We start from the raw sequence: 15,947 nt of genomic DNA on the forward strand, positions 1-15,947 counted from the left end.
TTGCAATGTCTTACCTGTCAATGAATACTTCAGCTTCAACCATAACAACACAAGAGCACACAATAGATACAAACTCAAAGTAAACCACACCAAACTTGATTGCAGGAAATACGACTTCAGCAATAGAGTGGTCAATGTCTGGAATACTCTACCCGACTCTGTAGTCTCTTCCCCAAACCCCAAAAACTTTAACCTTAGACTGTCTACTATTGACCTCACCCCTTTCCTAAGAGGTCTGTAGGGGCGTGCATAAGCGCACCATCGTGCCTACCGTCCCTGTCCTATTGTTTCTCTTATTCTTTTATTTTTCTTATATGTACCCATTTCATGTATTCACAACTATGTATACACTTATACTTATTATCTTGTAAACAATTGGCAAATCAAATAAATAAATAAATAAATAAAAATATTAGCACAGTTGAGAAAGTCCAGAAATATTTCACAAGAAGAGTTCTCCACTCCTCTACTCGTTGTAGAATACCTTATGCCACCAGACTTGAAATTCTAGACCTAGAAAACCCCCGTCTTTGGTCTGATCTAAGTATAGTATATAAAATCATACATTGCAATGACTTACCTGTTCAGCTTCAACCATAACAACACAAGAGCACACAATAGATACAAACTCAAGGTTAACAGCACCAAACTTGATTGCAGGAAATACGACTTCAGCAACAGAGTGGTCAGTGTCTGGAATACTCTACCTGACTCTGCGGTTTCTTCCCCAAACCCCGAAAACTTTAACCTTAGACTGTCTACTATGGACCTCACCCCTTTCCTAAGAGGCGTGCATAAGCGCACCAACATGCCTACCATCCCTGTCCTATTGTTTCTTTTATTTTTCTTATATGTACCCATTTCATATATTCATAACTATGTATATACTTATACCTATTATCTTGAAAGCGATTGACAAATCAAAATAAATAAAAAATAAAATAAAAAGTAAGCTAACCCACGTAGCCACATTGCACTTAATCTGCTCTAATTATAGCCTTTTGTGACCAATTTTTATAGATCTTTTTTTTTTGTAAACTACCCTCAAAGAGATAGCACATTTTATTCATTTTAAATAAGTGAAATAAACCAAAAAAAATACATTTTCATTCAATAATAGAATGTATTCTTTCTTGATTTCATTTCTGACCAACATGTTGTGCATGTGCATGCATGTGCACACATTTGGTTTTTGGAGGTTTGCAGATGTTCCTTGCTATCTTTTACAGTAGCTAAATGTTTTTCAGAAATAAAATCTTTCAAACTGAAATTGACAAGCTTACTTTGCTCAAAACTTGCTTGCAAAAAAATATTAGCAGATGATAGCTCTATTTCACATTTTACTGAAAGAAATTCCTCCAGTTCATGCTGCATCTGAAAAATAAAATTATTTTGAGTTTTCTAAAAAAAAGTGCAGGGTTCCAAAACCAACTAGGACCCAAATTTAAGACATTTGGCTGTTTAAAACCAAACACTTTTCTCCATTATAAGTCTAGTTGCATTGTACAAAAAATAAGAAAAATTATCCTGATACCTGAAGCAGATTTTATACATATGTGTACAAAAACACGCGCATGGTTTTTAATAACACTAAAAAAATTTGAAATCATTTACAAGTGATCAAGAGTATTTACTAATTTAGCTTGAATTATAATTCCATGTTTGAATTTAGCCTTTGAGTAAATGACATTTCAAATTCACTTTTCATGATAGAAAATGTGATTCCTTACTTCTTAAATATCATGCTTCTGGGGTATTTCAGCTAACCATAAAATGTTATTATAGATTTTACACCCATTTATCACTGTGATCAACTTTTACGTTGGGATATTTTCCTAATTTTTCCTAATGTGTGACCTCTGCTTATAAAGTTCAATAACCATTTTAGATGTTGAAGCTAGTGTTGTACCAATTACTACTACCATCCCAGTTCTACACATTGTAATTATTAATAATTATTTTATATCCAAGAGAATCATTGAGTCTGTACTTGATCAGCCGTAACATTTGTTGACATGGGATTGCTGGTCACATCATCCCAAGCAAGACTGAACCATCCTCTGCCAGACAATATCAGCATCTATAAAGCAGAAAGATTGAGAGTAGCTTATAAAGTATATTTATTTCTTCTGAATAAAATAAAAACAGTACTTTTTAACAACTTGGGGTTCTTTGTTCTCTCTTTAGCCACATAATGAATGTGATACGTAGTCTAGAAGAGTTTTGAATGTGATAATCTTGAGTCCCAGTTTAATGTATAGTTTCAAAGCAGCAAAATTTCTGCAAATAGTTTCATTTAGAGAGAAGGGAATTAAGGAACTTATGAAGTCATCCTGCAAAATGTTTGAGAATCCCTGAAATGGTTGTTTACTATTTTCTAATAATCCTAGCATTAAAACATCCATAAAATTATTGTAAGGTGCCGATTGTTGCCTCTAGACCAGATGGGTGGCATATAAATTTGAGAAAGAAAGAAATAATAAACAAAACCTTTATTCTGACTTTTTTTAAAAAAAAAGTCAGAATAAAACAGAACAAAGAAAATAATAAAAACAGGAAAAAATAAAATGACAAATACAGACAAAGAGATACACATTTTATAGCAATCATTCACACAATCTGTGACTTTTATTGCAACTCATTGAAGCAGTGGGACTTCACAATTTCAACTAGTAAATATAATCCAAGTGATATCATTAGTTCATTGTTTCATCAATTCAATTGACACCTGTTATAGGGAAAACTGGGCAGAAGAAACAAAAAAAAAATTCAAATTAAGATCATATTCTGGAACTTACCTGTATCTCTGGAAGCTGGATCGCACTGGCTTGTATTCTGAATCTCTCTCTGCGATAAGTACTAACCACATCCGGGTTCAGCCAGGTATTGTGTAACTGAACCCCCATGCTCATTCCCTTGTCTGGGGATATCCCATGATGCACAGCTTCCATATAGTACATTGTGCCAGCAATGAGCTCGTACTTCTCTGATTTGGGCTTCCTAGGATGAAACCAATCTTCTTCCCAAAGTGCTGACCAATCAGCAGTGCCAGTAGGAATTGATACAACTTCCACCTGTTGACCAAAAAAAAAAAAAAAAATGAAAACAGTAAAATGAGTAGAATTGTTTGCATTTGGCTACCTTTTATAGTACTAGTACTTCATCAGAGCATTCCAAACTGAAGCAGTCATACAGTTAGATCAGGGGTGGGGAGTTTAACTATGGCCCCTTTATGACTTGTGGACCCATGCTTGGCTCAGGAATTCTGAGAGTTCAAGTCCACAAGTCATAAAGAATACTTGATTCAAAAAGCAAGGAAAAAAATGAAATGATTTTTCCAAATTATAGATCCTAGTGTCAAACATGAAAGCAGGAACATTCATTGAGTTTAAAGCACAGATTTTATTATTTCTACCTCTAATACAAGAATCTAGTCAACTAATGGAGATAAAGGTAAATAGCTGCTACATAACCATCAACAGAATTCACCGGAGGGGTGGGGGAGTGGATTATTGTGAAAATGCAATTACTCCAAACTGAAGACACATTTAACCCTGCCTTCCAGTTCAGCTTTTTCTCCTACATCTGGTGGCAGTAAATAATCAAGAAGCAAACTCCACACTCACTATCACTGATAATGTTATCAAGTTGGGTAATGAAATGTCTGCAAGCAAGCAAGCTCAGAGATTATTCCACAGCTACAAAGATAATTTATTATTAGACTCTGTATCAAATAGATTACAACAGAATTGAAGCTGGCCAGTAGCTACTATTTGCTTCATATCTGAAGGAGTAATTTCAACATTTCTACTTTACCTGATTGACTATGACAGTTTTTGGTTTTGGAAATTCCACACTGAATACTTTTCCTACCACCTTTCATAAGAGGCACCAAAAAGACTGGTGACACATTTAGAAGCCAACATGCTTCTGAAGAAGCATTCTTAAATTGAATAAATCAAATGGGTGAAGAAACAAGTCACTGTTTTGTCTTGAGAAACAGGGAGTTAAGCTGCAGTGAATAAATACTAAGCATCAAAAGGTTTAGCTCTGAACATCAAATGATTCCATTCACTCACAAATCAATTTAAACTCTGCCTGGATTAAGGGGAATGGAAGGATTTATACTCCTTGCAGACAGCAGGTCATTTGCATTCTTTTAGCAAGTGGTTAAGGTCATCTGGAGGTTTATCTGTGTCATCAGGGTCACCTGATGGTGTAAATTGGGGTGAAGCTTCTTGGAACTGTTGAAAGGACCAGGGGAGGTCTCCAGGGGAGACCAGGGGAGACATGCAGGGGTGGGTTTCCACCGGTTCTGTCCACCTCTGTAGAACCGGTAGCTCTGAAGAGCAGCAGACATAGAACCAGTTCTATGTCTGCTGATGTTTTTGCCCACCCACCGACCCAGGCTCTTACCTGATCTTTATTTCCTGATTTTTCAACTTCAGCTGCCAAACGAGGCACAGCTGCAGTTAAAAAGGCAGGAAAAGGGGGCTGTTTCAAAGGCTGCTTCTCTGCACGCAGCATGTTGATGATGATTTACAGGTGCGCGGCTTGCAGCGTGCAGGGAAGCTCGTAAATCCCGAACCGGTAATTAACCCTGTCGTATCCTACCCCTGGAGACATGATAGCAGTCTTCCAATATTTGAGGGGCTGCCACAGAGAGGAGGGGGTCAAGCTATTTTCCAAAGCACCTGAGAGGAAGACAAGGAATAATGGATGAAAACTGATCAAGAAGAGATTCAACCTGGAAATAAGGAGAAATTTTCTGACAGTGAGAACAATCAACCGATGGAACAGCTTGCCCTCGGAAGTTGTGGGAGCGCCATCACTTGAGACTTTCAAGAAGAGATTGGACTGCCATTTTTCAGAAATGGTATAGGGTCTCCCGCTTGGGGGGGGTGGACTAGATGACCTATAAGGTCCCTTCCAACTCTGATTATCTGTTATCTGAAAGGACTGTGTTGTAGACTGGGGATAGATGATGTCATCAAAGAAAGTCCAGTTGTCTCAAAAGCACCTTTGGGACAACTGCTTGATGATTTAACTATAGCCATAATTTTCTGATGAGAAAGAGTGCTTACTAATCTGAAACCGCAGTAGCTGTGAAAGTTACCCATTCTGTAGAAAAGTCTCTATTTCGTCATCCATTAAAAAATTGGAATTGTTCAATTTAGAATCATTTGGCTAGTTGATTAGTGGAGTTAGACTTTCCCATCAGGATAAGAGATATGGATCCCTGGTGACGCAGTGGTTAGAATGCAGTATTGCATGTTAACTGTGCCCAAGCCTGAAGTTCAATCCTGCGAAGGGGCTCGAGGTTGGCTCAGTCGTTTCCATCCTTCCAAGGTTGATAAAATGAGAACCTGGATGGTTGGGGACAATGTGCTGACTCTGTAAACTACTTAGAGTGGCTTGTAAAAGCACTATGGTGCAGTATATAAGTCTAAGTGCTATTGCTATAAGAGATAATGTTTAATTTGTTGAAGTCTCAAAACCAATATCACTGGATTTCTTTCCCTTTTCCTAATATCTTTGCCTGTTACAATGTAATGAAAACTAAGTCTGCATTTAGAAAAAAACAAGGGTTCTATATTGTTCTGGAAATGAATGGAGTATAAAACATTAATATTTTTTAAACTTTCTGCTTTAAGGATTTAATGTTAACTAATAGCTTTTTTATGAGTTCAAATAAATGCTTTCGCATTATCCAAATAAATCAGTTGTTCGTATATTGAACAAAGATGTATTCAGGGACCATTTGGCACATGGGTTTAAGCTGTAATCAAATAGGGCCATAATCCTGAAGTTATTATAATATCTGTTTCATATATATATTTTTCATACTGAACAATGAGATACCAGGAAATAGTTTATACAGAAACAATTTCATTCCTCAAAAGACAAGAAAATATATTCAAATTGGGACACAAATATTAAAAGGGACATTTTTCATTGAGTATTTCTTCTATAATAAATGGTTTAGTACCTAATAAAATATCTGGGATATCTGGGAAATACTGTTTTATGTGCAGCTACTGTATCAGATCAGTATGAAGTAGTGTCTCTGAACGTGGCCAAATTCTGCTATGCTGTATGTAAAATTAGACAAACTGTAACTTTAACTGACCACTGTTAATCTACCACAAATCACATTATATTATTCTGTATTTTATCATTATTTTTGATTATTACTACTGTTTTAATACTTTTATTTGTGGTGCTGGTCTGTGATCATAATAAAGATTGATTGACTGAAGCAGTTTGGAAAATCTACTAATTAAAATTGCAATATTTCTTGCATACCTAGAATTATTTCTCATCACATCTCCATCATTCAACTTTTCTGTAACAACTTACAAAACAGAAAATAGTATGAGCCGTATTTATCATGAATAAAAATAATACGAATCTAATAAAATGCAGTGATATAAGCTCCCAGGCTGAGAAAAGTTGATTCAAAAAGCAAGAATAAATCTGAAAAATGCTGGAAATGTCATCAGATACCTGGCTCATATTACCATATGTGGTGGACTTGTGAGGACGCTAGAAAATATTGGACTAAAATTCGCATGTGGTTGGAAAAAATGATAAAGAAACGTATAGATTTGAAACAGGAGTTCTTTCTATTGGGAATCTTACCAGATACATACAGTAAAGACTTGAAATATCTAATTGTAAATGTATTAACAGCGGCTAGGATTGTATTTACTAAAAATTGGAAGAATGAGAAAATACCATCGCAGGAAGAAATTATTAAGAAAATATTGGAATGTGCTGAGATGAGCAGATTGACATTTGAAATTAGAGAGCAAGAGGATAAACAATTTTATGAAATTTGGGATCTTTTTTATCAGTGGCTAGATGACAAAATACAATAATAGAATATTTAGAATGTTAGACAGCAAGGAATATCTTTATTTTTTCTTTCGCTTTTGTTATTTGACATTATATCTATAAAGTGTTTCTAGGATAGACCTGGTATGATTATATGATTTGTTATAGAATAAACTGTTTAAAGTATTGTTATCTCATAAAGCATGAATGATTAAAAGTATAGTCAAATGATTTTTTAATAGCGATATCAGGATATATAAGTTTGGATTGACAATACGAGTTGTTATGTAATATAACTGTAATTGAGAGTACGAAATGAATGCACAAAACTGATGAACCAACCGACACACTGTATGTACATAAGAGAGTTGATGTTTTAATGTTTTGTTTGTCTTGTTTGTTTGTAGAAAATCAATAAAATTGTTTTCAAAAAAAAAAAGCAAAATAAAATAAAATGACTTTTCCAAAAAAAAAAAAATCCTTAATTGCTCAATATTTGACAGATTAGTGCCATATTCAAGCCTCATGATTAGTTTAGCTGTGTAAATCAGTTATTTGTTTTTAATTATAGGCCAGTCAGTAAAATTAGCGTCTGTAGGAGAGGAATGCACAATTTAAAAAAAGAATGGGGGAAATTACAGACCAGTTAAGTTTACACCTGGATACATTTTTGAAGAAGGATCAGTATAGATTCTGTCATGCTAAGTTATATATTTACCACTTGTGAGCTAGAGATGATATGTTTAAAAATCCAATTTTCTTGGATTTTCAAAAACTAAATCTTCTGAAAAGACTCAGCAATCGTGGAATAAAAATTTCTCCCAATTAGTTAAAAAAACAGACAATAAAAATAAATGGGCAGTCAAGGATATATATTAGGGTGAAAATTGTTAATCTGTTTGTCAATGACATGGAGTTGGAGCATTCACTGAACTAGCCACATTTGCTGATAACATCAAACAAAATGGTGGCAGAAAAATGGTTTCAATTATACAGACACCGCTTGAGTCTTTTTGACTCCCCTGTAGATATTTCTACGTGGTAAAAACAAAAAGAAACAGCAATTTTTTTTCCCAAAAATGAATTTCCAAATTGGGGATGGATATTAAAGTAGCAAAGTCATTTCAATATAAGCAAGTCCGCAGTGATAGATATTGAAGTTAGAAGCCTAACTTTGCAAATACAGTATATGCAATTTGCTAACATGATCTACATTAGTGATAAATAACAAAATAAATAATCACTGAGGTGGATGACTAAATGAAAACATTGCACATTGTGAAAAAGGACATTTTTAAGGGCTGCAGGGCATGAGTGAGTAAACTAGCCTTCTTTATATTAGTTCCCACCTTATTTCTCCAGTCTTACTGCAATTCTGGTAACAGAATAAAACAGTTTTATTTCAATGTTCTTTTGGTTCCTGGTAACTGTGGCATAAATCTTTGTTTGAAATGTATCTTTTCTTTTTGTGATTGTGTGTTGGTTTTCACATTATTGTTTATTGCTATTTGAGAAGATCATTGTTATTGATGATGATGTTATATGCCACCCTCAGTCCCTCTAGGCTGGAGAAATTTACCAGCACTGTAATATAAATACATTAACAAACAAACAAATTCCAGGAAACATTAAGAAAAATAGGGAAAGTGGTGTAAAATAAAATTGCTAGTATAGCAATGTTTATATACAAAAACCTGTTGTAACTATAAGTGAAATAGAAAAAGAATTAAAAATCTTTTAAACAGGAAATTATGGAGCTAAAAGACATGAGGAATAAGGCAGCCCAAGGGATCATGAAAAAAGAAAGAAAAAGAAAGTAAGTAAGTAACTTCATTTAGGAAAGCTAAGTAAGACATAGAAAGCAATGATTTTCTAGATCTACTGTTTTTGGCAGTGCTGGATCATCTCCAGGAACAAAGCAACTGGGGAAATAGAAAAAATTATCTTGTTTTCAGGCATGTTGTTGGTATTTGGGGGCAGGGGAGCTAAAATGATAGGGTTGAGAACTCCTTTAAAATCCCCATGATATGCTATCACTACACATTTGTAATTGCCCTAAAAGATTCTGCAAAGTACAGCTGGTTACTGCATATACTTTCTCAAAGCAGGGAAAGAATACTGGAAAGTCTCAGTTATGCATTTTGGAGCTAAAAAAAAAAAAAAGACCAAAAAGTTAATAGGATGTTAGCCCAACAAGCAATCAATATTTTCTGTTTTGGATAAAAAATGGTTCTGATATTTGGCAGCAAATCTGAGCTCTGAAGATGTGTATCATTTCGAATATTTCCCTTTACAACACTGAACTAGACAGTGAGTCCCCCTCTCATGATTTCATATAAGTATCTCACAGTGAGGCATTATTAGGTAGCTTCCTGATCTATTGTTCTAACCAGCCAATCAGAGCACTTGAAGCCAATCCCTCATTTGAATGGCTCCCATTATATAAGTGCACAGTTAAAATGAGATCACTATCATTTGTAAGGGGGCAAGTAAGCTGAACGGGAGGGGTAACAACCAGCAAAGACATGGCTGCTTTCCAAAGAGGCAGGAAGGCCTACTTCAGGAGGAAGAGGAGGATGCGCCAAAGGAGATACCGAAAGTTCCTAAGTAGACGGAAGAAGCATAATTCTAGGCGAGGTAGGAAAACACAAACCAGACACGTAATGAGATGTGCAAGGAGCGGTTGTCGAAAGAGACGTATGCCTGTATACCGATATCTGGACCGAAGGATCAGGGACAATGTGCTCTCAGCCCAAAAGGCCAAGCATTCAATGACTTCCTACAGGGGCAACATCTATCATAGGAAGCCCTTGAAGGTAGGTAGACCAAGAAAGAAGAGGCATTATAATCGTACACGTTCAGCTTTTTTGAAAGCCAAACTGAGGAAGCAAAGAGCTAACAAAAAACGTGCCAAGTCTTCTGCTCTTGAGAAAAAAGCCAAGAGAAGGAAACGTTATTCTGATGAGGAGGTTTTCTATAGCATGGCCAACGCTTCCATGCCAAAACCAGCATCAGAAGAAAGACCAACAAAGAAACACACTGTCCGCTTCACAACTCCTGGCAACACAAAGACCGAGCCCCAAGAGGACCCCTCCCTTGATAATCAATCAAGCCAGCAAACAATAACACCCAAAAAACGGGGTAGACCTTCAGCCACCCCTGTTTGCAAAAGTCGTTAATCTAGAGAAACATCCCTCACTCTCCTCTGAAAAACCTCCTGCAGGCCCCTGGAAAAGTAAGAGAGAAGTAAGAGGAAAATAACATACCAGCCTGCCTTAAAGATCCAGGAGACCTTATAACTGACTTTTGATGAGACCACCTTCACCCCTACCAATCTGGAATAAAAATGAATTTGCTTTATCAACAAATTAGTTTGACTGACAACTGAAAAAGGCATTTGGACAATTGCAAGACAATCCGCTGGAAACAAAAGAGAATCATTTAAGTAATCCTACTCCACTTGAGAACATTTATTTCCTTAACAACGAGGAAGTTGATTTAATGAAAAAGCACAAAACTAGAGACTTGCCATAATTTGGCAAAGAAAGGATTGACGTACTGAAGGTGTGTTTTCCTCTCCAAGGAACATCTTAAAATAGTAATAAAGCTGGATCTTTTGAAATATGTGTTGTGGAATTCCATCAAGCATGTATGGACAAAATGGGGAAAAATACAATAGAGAAGTGATTGTTCCTTCTCCTACTGCCCTGTGTGGTATCACAGTGGTTAGAATGCAGTATTGCAGGCTAATTCTGCTGACTGCCAGGAGTTCAATCCTGACAGGCTCAAGGTTGACTCAGTCTTCCATCGTTCTGAGGTTGGTAAAATGAGAACCCATATTGTTGGGGGCAATATGCTGACTCTGTAAAGTGCTTAGAGAAGCCTGTAAAGCACTATGGAACAGTATATAAGTCTAAGCCCTATTGTTATTTACAAATCAGCAACCAGCCGCTGATAAATATCTGCCTATTAATGTGAATTAGTTTCTGACAGATTCAGTCTCAGTTCTCAGGCACTAAAGCACCATTTGAGTTGAGACTGGTTTAAAACTCTATTTAGCATATGGCATATCATACATGGACTAGCAATATTTATATATATATATATATAAACATTTCACCTAGATTCCTTTGAATCACTCGAATCACTGCCAAAGACTTGAATGGGAGTGAGAATGACAACGTAAATTGTAGACAATCACTTGATATAGTGAATGAAAATTGCTGCAAACATCTAAAACAGTTGTGCTCTCATCCAGTAGAGTATAGTATTGGTAACTTAATTCCAATCAATTTATATTTAGCAGAGAGAACCCAAGCCTGCCAAAAGTTCCATTCCATAAAAGGGAGCTCGTGTTAAGAAATGGTGATACGCTAAAATAAATATAGCTTGGTTTCCAGATTATTATATATATATAAAACTGGGTTGCTGGTCTCTTTAAATTAAGATCTATCAAAAGAATTGCTTATTTATTTCTTACTTTACCCATCTTGCACATAAATTATAGATCTGTCTCAGAACTGAGGTAAATTGCTCAATTTTTATTCCAGATTTGTTTTCCATATCTCCTGAAGTTATCCAATTCATTTTAAGTAGCTATGTTTGGAAAGGTCCAGAGTTAATTAAAAGAGAATGTATATTCCTTTCATTTCAAGAACATTTTTGGCTTTTGGTAAGACCAAAGTTCAAATTCTCAAAAGTGGAATTCTATGGACAGTTAATCAAGGACGCTGTTTTAGCATATTAGTTTTTGGCAAAGTAGCTTGTCATATGTCATACCTTTTTTCTTGGATCATCTGAGAGGCTTATATACAAAGAAGCTTTGCCATCTGCCTGAATCCAGAATGTATAATTATTTGTCTCTGGTGCCACAAAAAAACCATGTAGTCGTGCACTGGATAGCAAAAACAAAGATATTCAGTTACCTAATCTCAAACAAGATTCTTCTGTTGAGTCTAAGAGGTTGTAATTTGAATTAGTTACCATATAACAATTCTTACTTTAAACTAAAAGACCTTTCTTTTTTAAAAGAATGATGAAGGCATGTTCACTATTTCAACCCAGAATAGAAATTTCAAGAAATGACTCGTGCTGCAAATAAATCTTCTTTATTTAGGAGCCGTGGTGGTACAGTGGTTAGAATGGATTATTGCAGGCTAATTCTGTTTTCAGCCGGCAGTTTGATTCTCACTGGCTCAAGGTTGACACCCTTCCATCCTTCCTAGGGTCGGTAAACTGAGAATTATACTGTAGATGCCAAAATATACCCCACAATTGGGTTTGGCTTATCTGCAGATGGGCATATTAAAGAGTACATCCAGTAATACTTTTTTCCAAGGTGCTTGTATTTGCCATATATATTTATGGACAAAGAAATCCTTGAATTTTTAATAAAGTACCATGAAAAATGTGGATCGACTTATTTCCAGATGGTATTTTTTTTCATGATATTTTAATGCAAGGGGTCACCTTATCCATGAATGGTTTTATATGTAAATATATATAGTATTCCACATTTGCATTTTTCTCCTTTAAAAACATCTATGTTGTTTCTAGGAATCAAAAATAACTTGATGACACATCATTGATCAATAAATCTAAAATTTGTTTTAGGCAGACAACTTTCCAAGCCAATTAAAATGCAATTTAAAATTGATTAAATAAATAAAGCAGTGATTAAAATGGAGATTAGCTTGAAGTTTTATACATATTAGGGCTGTGCATCACTTCAAATTCAGAAGTAGATGGATGCCTGTAACTTCTTAAAGTGTCTCTACCTTCTCCTACTCCTGTACCTTGAAAGCTCTCAGTTAATAAAAACTCCTAAAAAGTCATTGTTCTACATCACATAGGAAGCACTCTGGATAGATGGAACTTTCTGAAGCTTTGGCTTAAATATGTAGAATGCAACAAAAACAAGACAGAGAGAGAAGCAAAACGTAAATGTTCTTTGGGTACCTTCCTTCCTATTATATTGTGGCAAGTGACAAGTAAGTTTTTAGGACACTTCAGGAAAGTTTTACTTAAACTGGTTTAACAATAATTCCACATTCTCATGATCACCTAGAAAGGCCGAGTCTTCACTTGGAACTGGCAGGAAAAATCTTTGAGTATTCTAAACTCTCTCACTACCATTCCTATAATCTTTCATGGTAGATTAGATGTATAGATTGCTGAATAGTCAGCATTATATGATTGCAACTGTTAGTATGACTTCATAAAGAACACTTATTACCTGAACAGTTTCTGTTTCTCAGGAAGAAAATTGTATGGAGAACTGGCATTAGAAACGATCTGCCAGCCATACCCTGGAATCACTTCAGTGAGATTAGCGTCTGAACCATCCCAAACTTCAAAAAGAAGGCCCCTGTTTCCTGATAAGTTGGAAAACAAGGATGGAGTTATCAATAAACGAACAGAAGTATTAGTTAACTTATAAATGTGCAAATTAACCAGTGATCGAAATCAATCCATAACAACCTGAGTCTAAGATCTCAGCCCCACCTCATTTCTCATTTGATCACTTGGATGGGCCATAAATTGGAGATACCTGGTTGAATTTCACTGAATGATCTATTACTGTCTATTGCTCCAGTTGTACAGATTATCTTTTGTGGAGTAATATGTTTAATTTGGCAGGGAGTACCTGTGGAAAGGAAAGAAGAGCATGCAAATGAAAAAAATATTGGAGCATTCACATCCTTCCTACATACTCACTACACATTCCAAATCATTGTGTATGGCTTCTTTTTATCACGTTTCCATGTTCTGAGACTGAAATGTCATGAAATCTGATTTTATCATTTTTACCTGCAGCCGTGACTTTTATAGGTGTGTCAAAGAAGTCCCCCGTGATGGTGAGGTCAGTTCCACCACCTAGGCTGCCTGTAGCAGGAGACACTGAAGAAATGTCTGAGAGAAAAATAAAAAAAGATAATAATAGGCTGCCTTTTTATTCCTCTTTCCACCCTTTATCTTCACAAGAACTACTGTAAGAAGGTTCAAGAAGTCTGATATGTTCTGCCTTGGACTAAAGACAATCAACCATTGTCTTGGTTGCAACTCTCCCTCCTGGTCCTCCTCAGACCAGCTCACATTAAGGAAAGTGGGTTTTGGATATCATCGGGGCCAACAAATATTGAGACAGATTAGTTTCCTGTTGGCTCATGGACTTTTGGAGAGCCATGTACATATCTATGTCTACCTGCTAATTTTTTTTAATCCATTTCAAAATAATGGAAGAGTGATTCTTCTTCATTGAATATGAATGTGAGGGGGGAAATAGAGATACTTTCATGGCAAAAAGGCTTCTATGTCTTCTTCCTTGGACAGCTTGAGAATTTGTATACCTTTGGGACTATCTCCACTCATTACACATTCTAAAAACTTTAGAGGTGAATGTGCCCCTTCTGGTGATTGTATTCCTTTAAGTAGTTCTACGATATTACCCCCCCCACACACACACACACCCTTCTCACCCCTTTTCCACTCCTTTCCCTTTCTTTCTTTTCTGTCTGCCTCCAAAGCCACTCCTCAATCTCTTTTTTAAAATTAATTGAAGCTTTTCCTCTTCCTGTCTTTTTAACATATCTGTGATATTGGCTAGAGTATCTGGGGCTAGCCCCATTTCTGACTGATCTACCTTCTTCTTTGGTTTAACCTCAGGTCTAGGGTGGATACCTGTCTCTACCAAAGTAGAGGCCTCTTCTAAGGGATAATCTGTTATTTCTGTGTTTTCCGCGTCTACTTGTTTGTTCTAGGCTTTGGTAAAAAATCTGGTTTCTGCAGCCAGAATATTGGCCAATTTTGGCAAAGGCTGAACTGCATAAGGAGCAAACTCCCTCCCTTTTGCAGCCCACATTTCAGCCATTTCTTTTCATGGCATATTTAATGACCTCCTTGCGTTTAAGCCATCTTCACTTGTGTTGGATATCTCTCCTTTTTTCTGGATATCTCACTTCTTCCACCACTTTGTCACAGGTTCTTTTAAGTATACCCCAGTCAGTGGGTTCCAAAACATAAGAGAGTGAACACAACAACACAAGTTCCTAGGCAACCCCACTACTCCCACACCTCCTAATATTGTTCCTCCAACTCCAACACTATTCCTTCTGAGTTCTATTATTGCCAAAAAGTATCTCTTTCTGTGTGGTTTAGGCTGCTTTATTTCTACACAGGAACACACATCTATTCACTCCCTCCTTCCCCCCAACACACACACATACACACCAAAACCTCCAAAGGTCTCTCGGCAGAATTTTTATAGCCAATATTGCTGGGGAGAGGGATTAAAGAGACAGGACAACAGCTACATAGGTACTGACCATTTTCTAGGCAGCTTGCCAGTGGTGGGATTCAAAATTTTTTTACTACCAGTTCTGTGGGCATGGCTTGGTGGGCGTGGCATGGCTTGGTCGGTGTGGCTTGGTGGCTGTGGCAAGGGAAGGATACTGTAAAATCTCCATTCCCTCCCCACTCCTGGGGGATGGTTACCGCCAGTTTTCTGAATTACTCAAATTTCCGCTAACAGTTCTCCAGAACTGGTCAGAACCTGCTGAATACCACCTCTGCAGCTTGCCCTCTTGTATAAATTAATTCTAAGAAAGTTCACTAAGCTAGAAATCAATTTAACGGTACCAAAAAACCCAACTACTATTCCATTAGAAAAAAAACATACTGGATCCTAGATAAGCACAATTACAGTTCATATATCTGGGATTAGATTGAAGAATAACAAAATAATACTATAGATGGCACATGTTCCTTTCCTCTTTACACTCTCAGGCTAGAAAATAATAGATCTTAATTTGTCTGCACCTCATATTAGAAGCCCCAAAACTTTCCTTCTAAGGTGGATGGTAGTGGTGGCATATAATGTTCCATTTCACTGGTTATATTCACTACCTATCACTAAGAGGACCTATAGGACCATTTTCATTCTTGCTGGAACTTGCCAGATGTAGGTAATCCCTATGTATTAGATGTTTTTCAATGTATGTCCAACTCTTTACTGGGATTGAACTCCCATGCTTCAGAGGTGGTATTCAGCGGGTTTTGAGCAGTTCTGGAGAACCGGTAGTGGAAAGTTTGAGTAGTTCAGAGAACCTGCA

General features: G+C 36.4%; 1 protein-coding gene across 1 annotated transcript in view; it reads right to left on the reverse strand.

Moving 5' to 3' along the window:
* PKHD1 (PKHD1 ciliary IPT domain containing fibrocystin/polyductin) overlaps positions 1 to 15,947 on the reverse strand; it is a 282,605-nt gene that overhangs the window by 258,080 nt on the left and 8,578 nt on the right. Inside the window, exons 6-12 of the mRNA XM_087952900.1 lie at positions 13,648 to 13,749; positions 13,388 to 13,483; positions 13,073 to 13,211; positions 11,617 to 11,731; positions 2,799 to 3,074; positions 1,991 to 2,080; positions 1,284 to 1,374 (exon numbers count right to left, since the gene is read on the reverse strand). Coding sequence (XP_087809026.1) covers positions 1,284 to 1,374; positions 1,991 to 2,080; positions 2,799 to 3,074; positions 11,617 to 11,731; positions 13,073 to 13,211; positions 13,388 to 13,483; positions 13,648 to 13,749 — 909 coding nt within the window. The remainder of the gene's footprint in view (positions 1 to 1,283; positions 1,375 to 1,990; positions 2,081 to 2,798; positions 3,075 to 11,616; positions 11,732 to 13,072; positions 13,212 to 13,387; positions 13,484 to 13,647; positions 13,750 to 15,947) is intronic.

This window comes from Notechis scutatus, chromosome 1 (genome assembly GCF_049901735.1).
Source record: "Notechis scutatus isolate UNSWTSFEM ecotype Mainland chromosome 1, rNotScu1.2, whole genome shotgun sequence".
Taxonomy (NCBI): Eukaryota; Metazoa; Chordata; class Lepidosauria; order Squamata; family Elapidae; genus Notechis; species Notechis scutatus.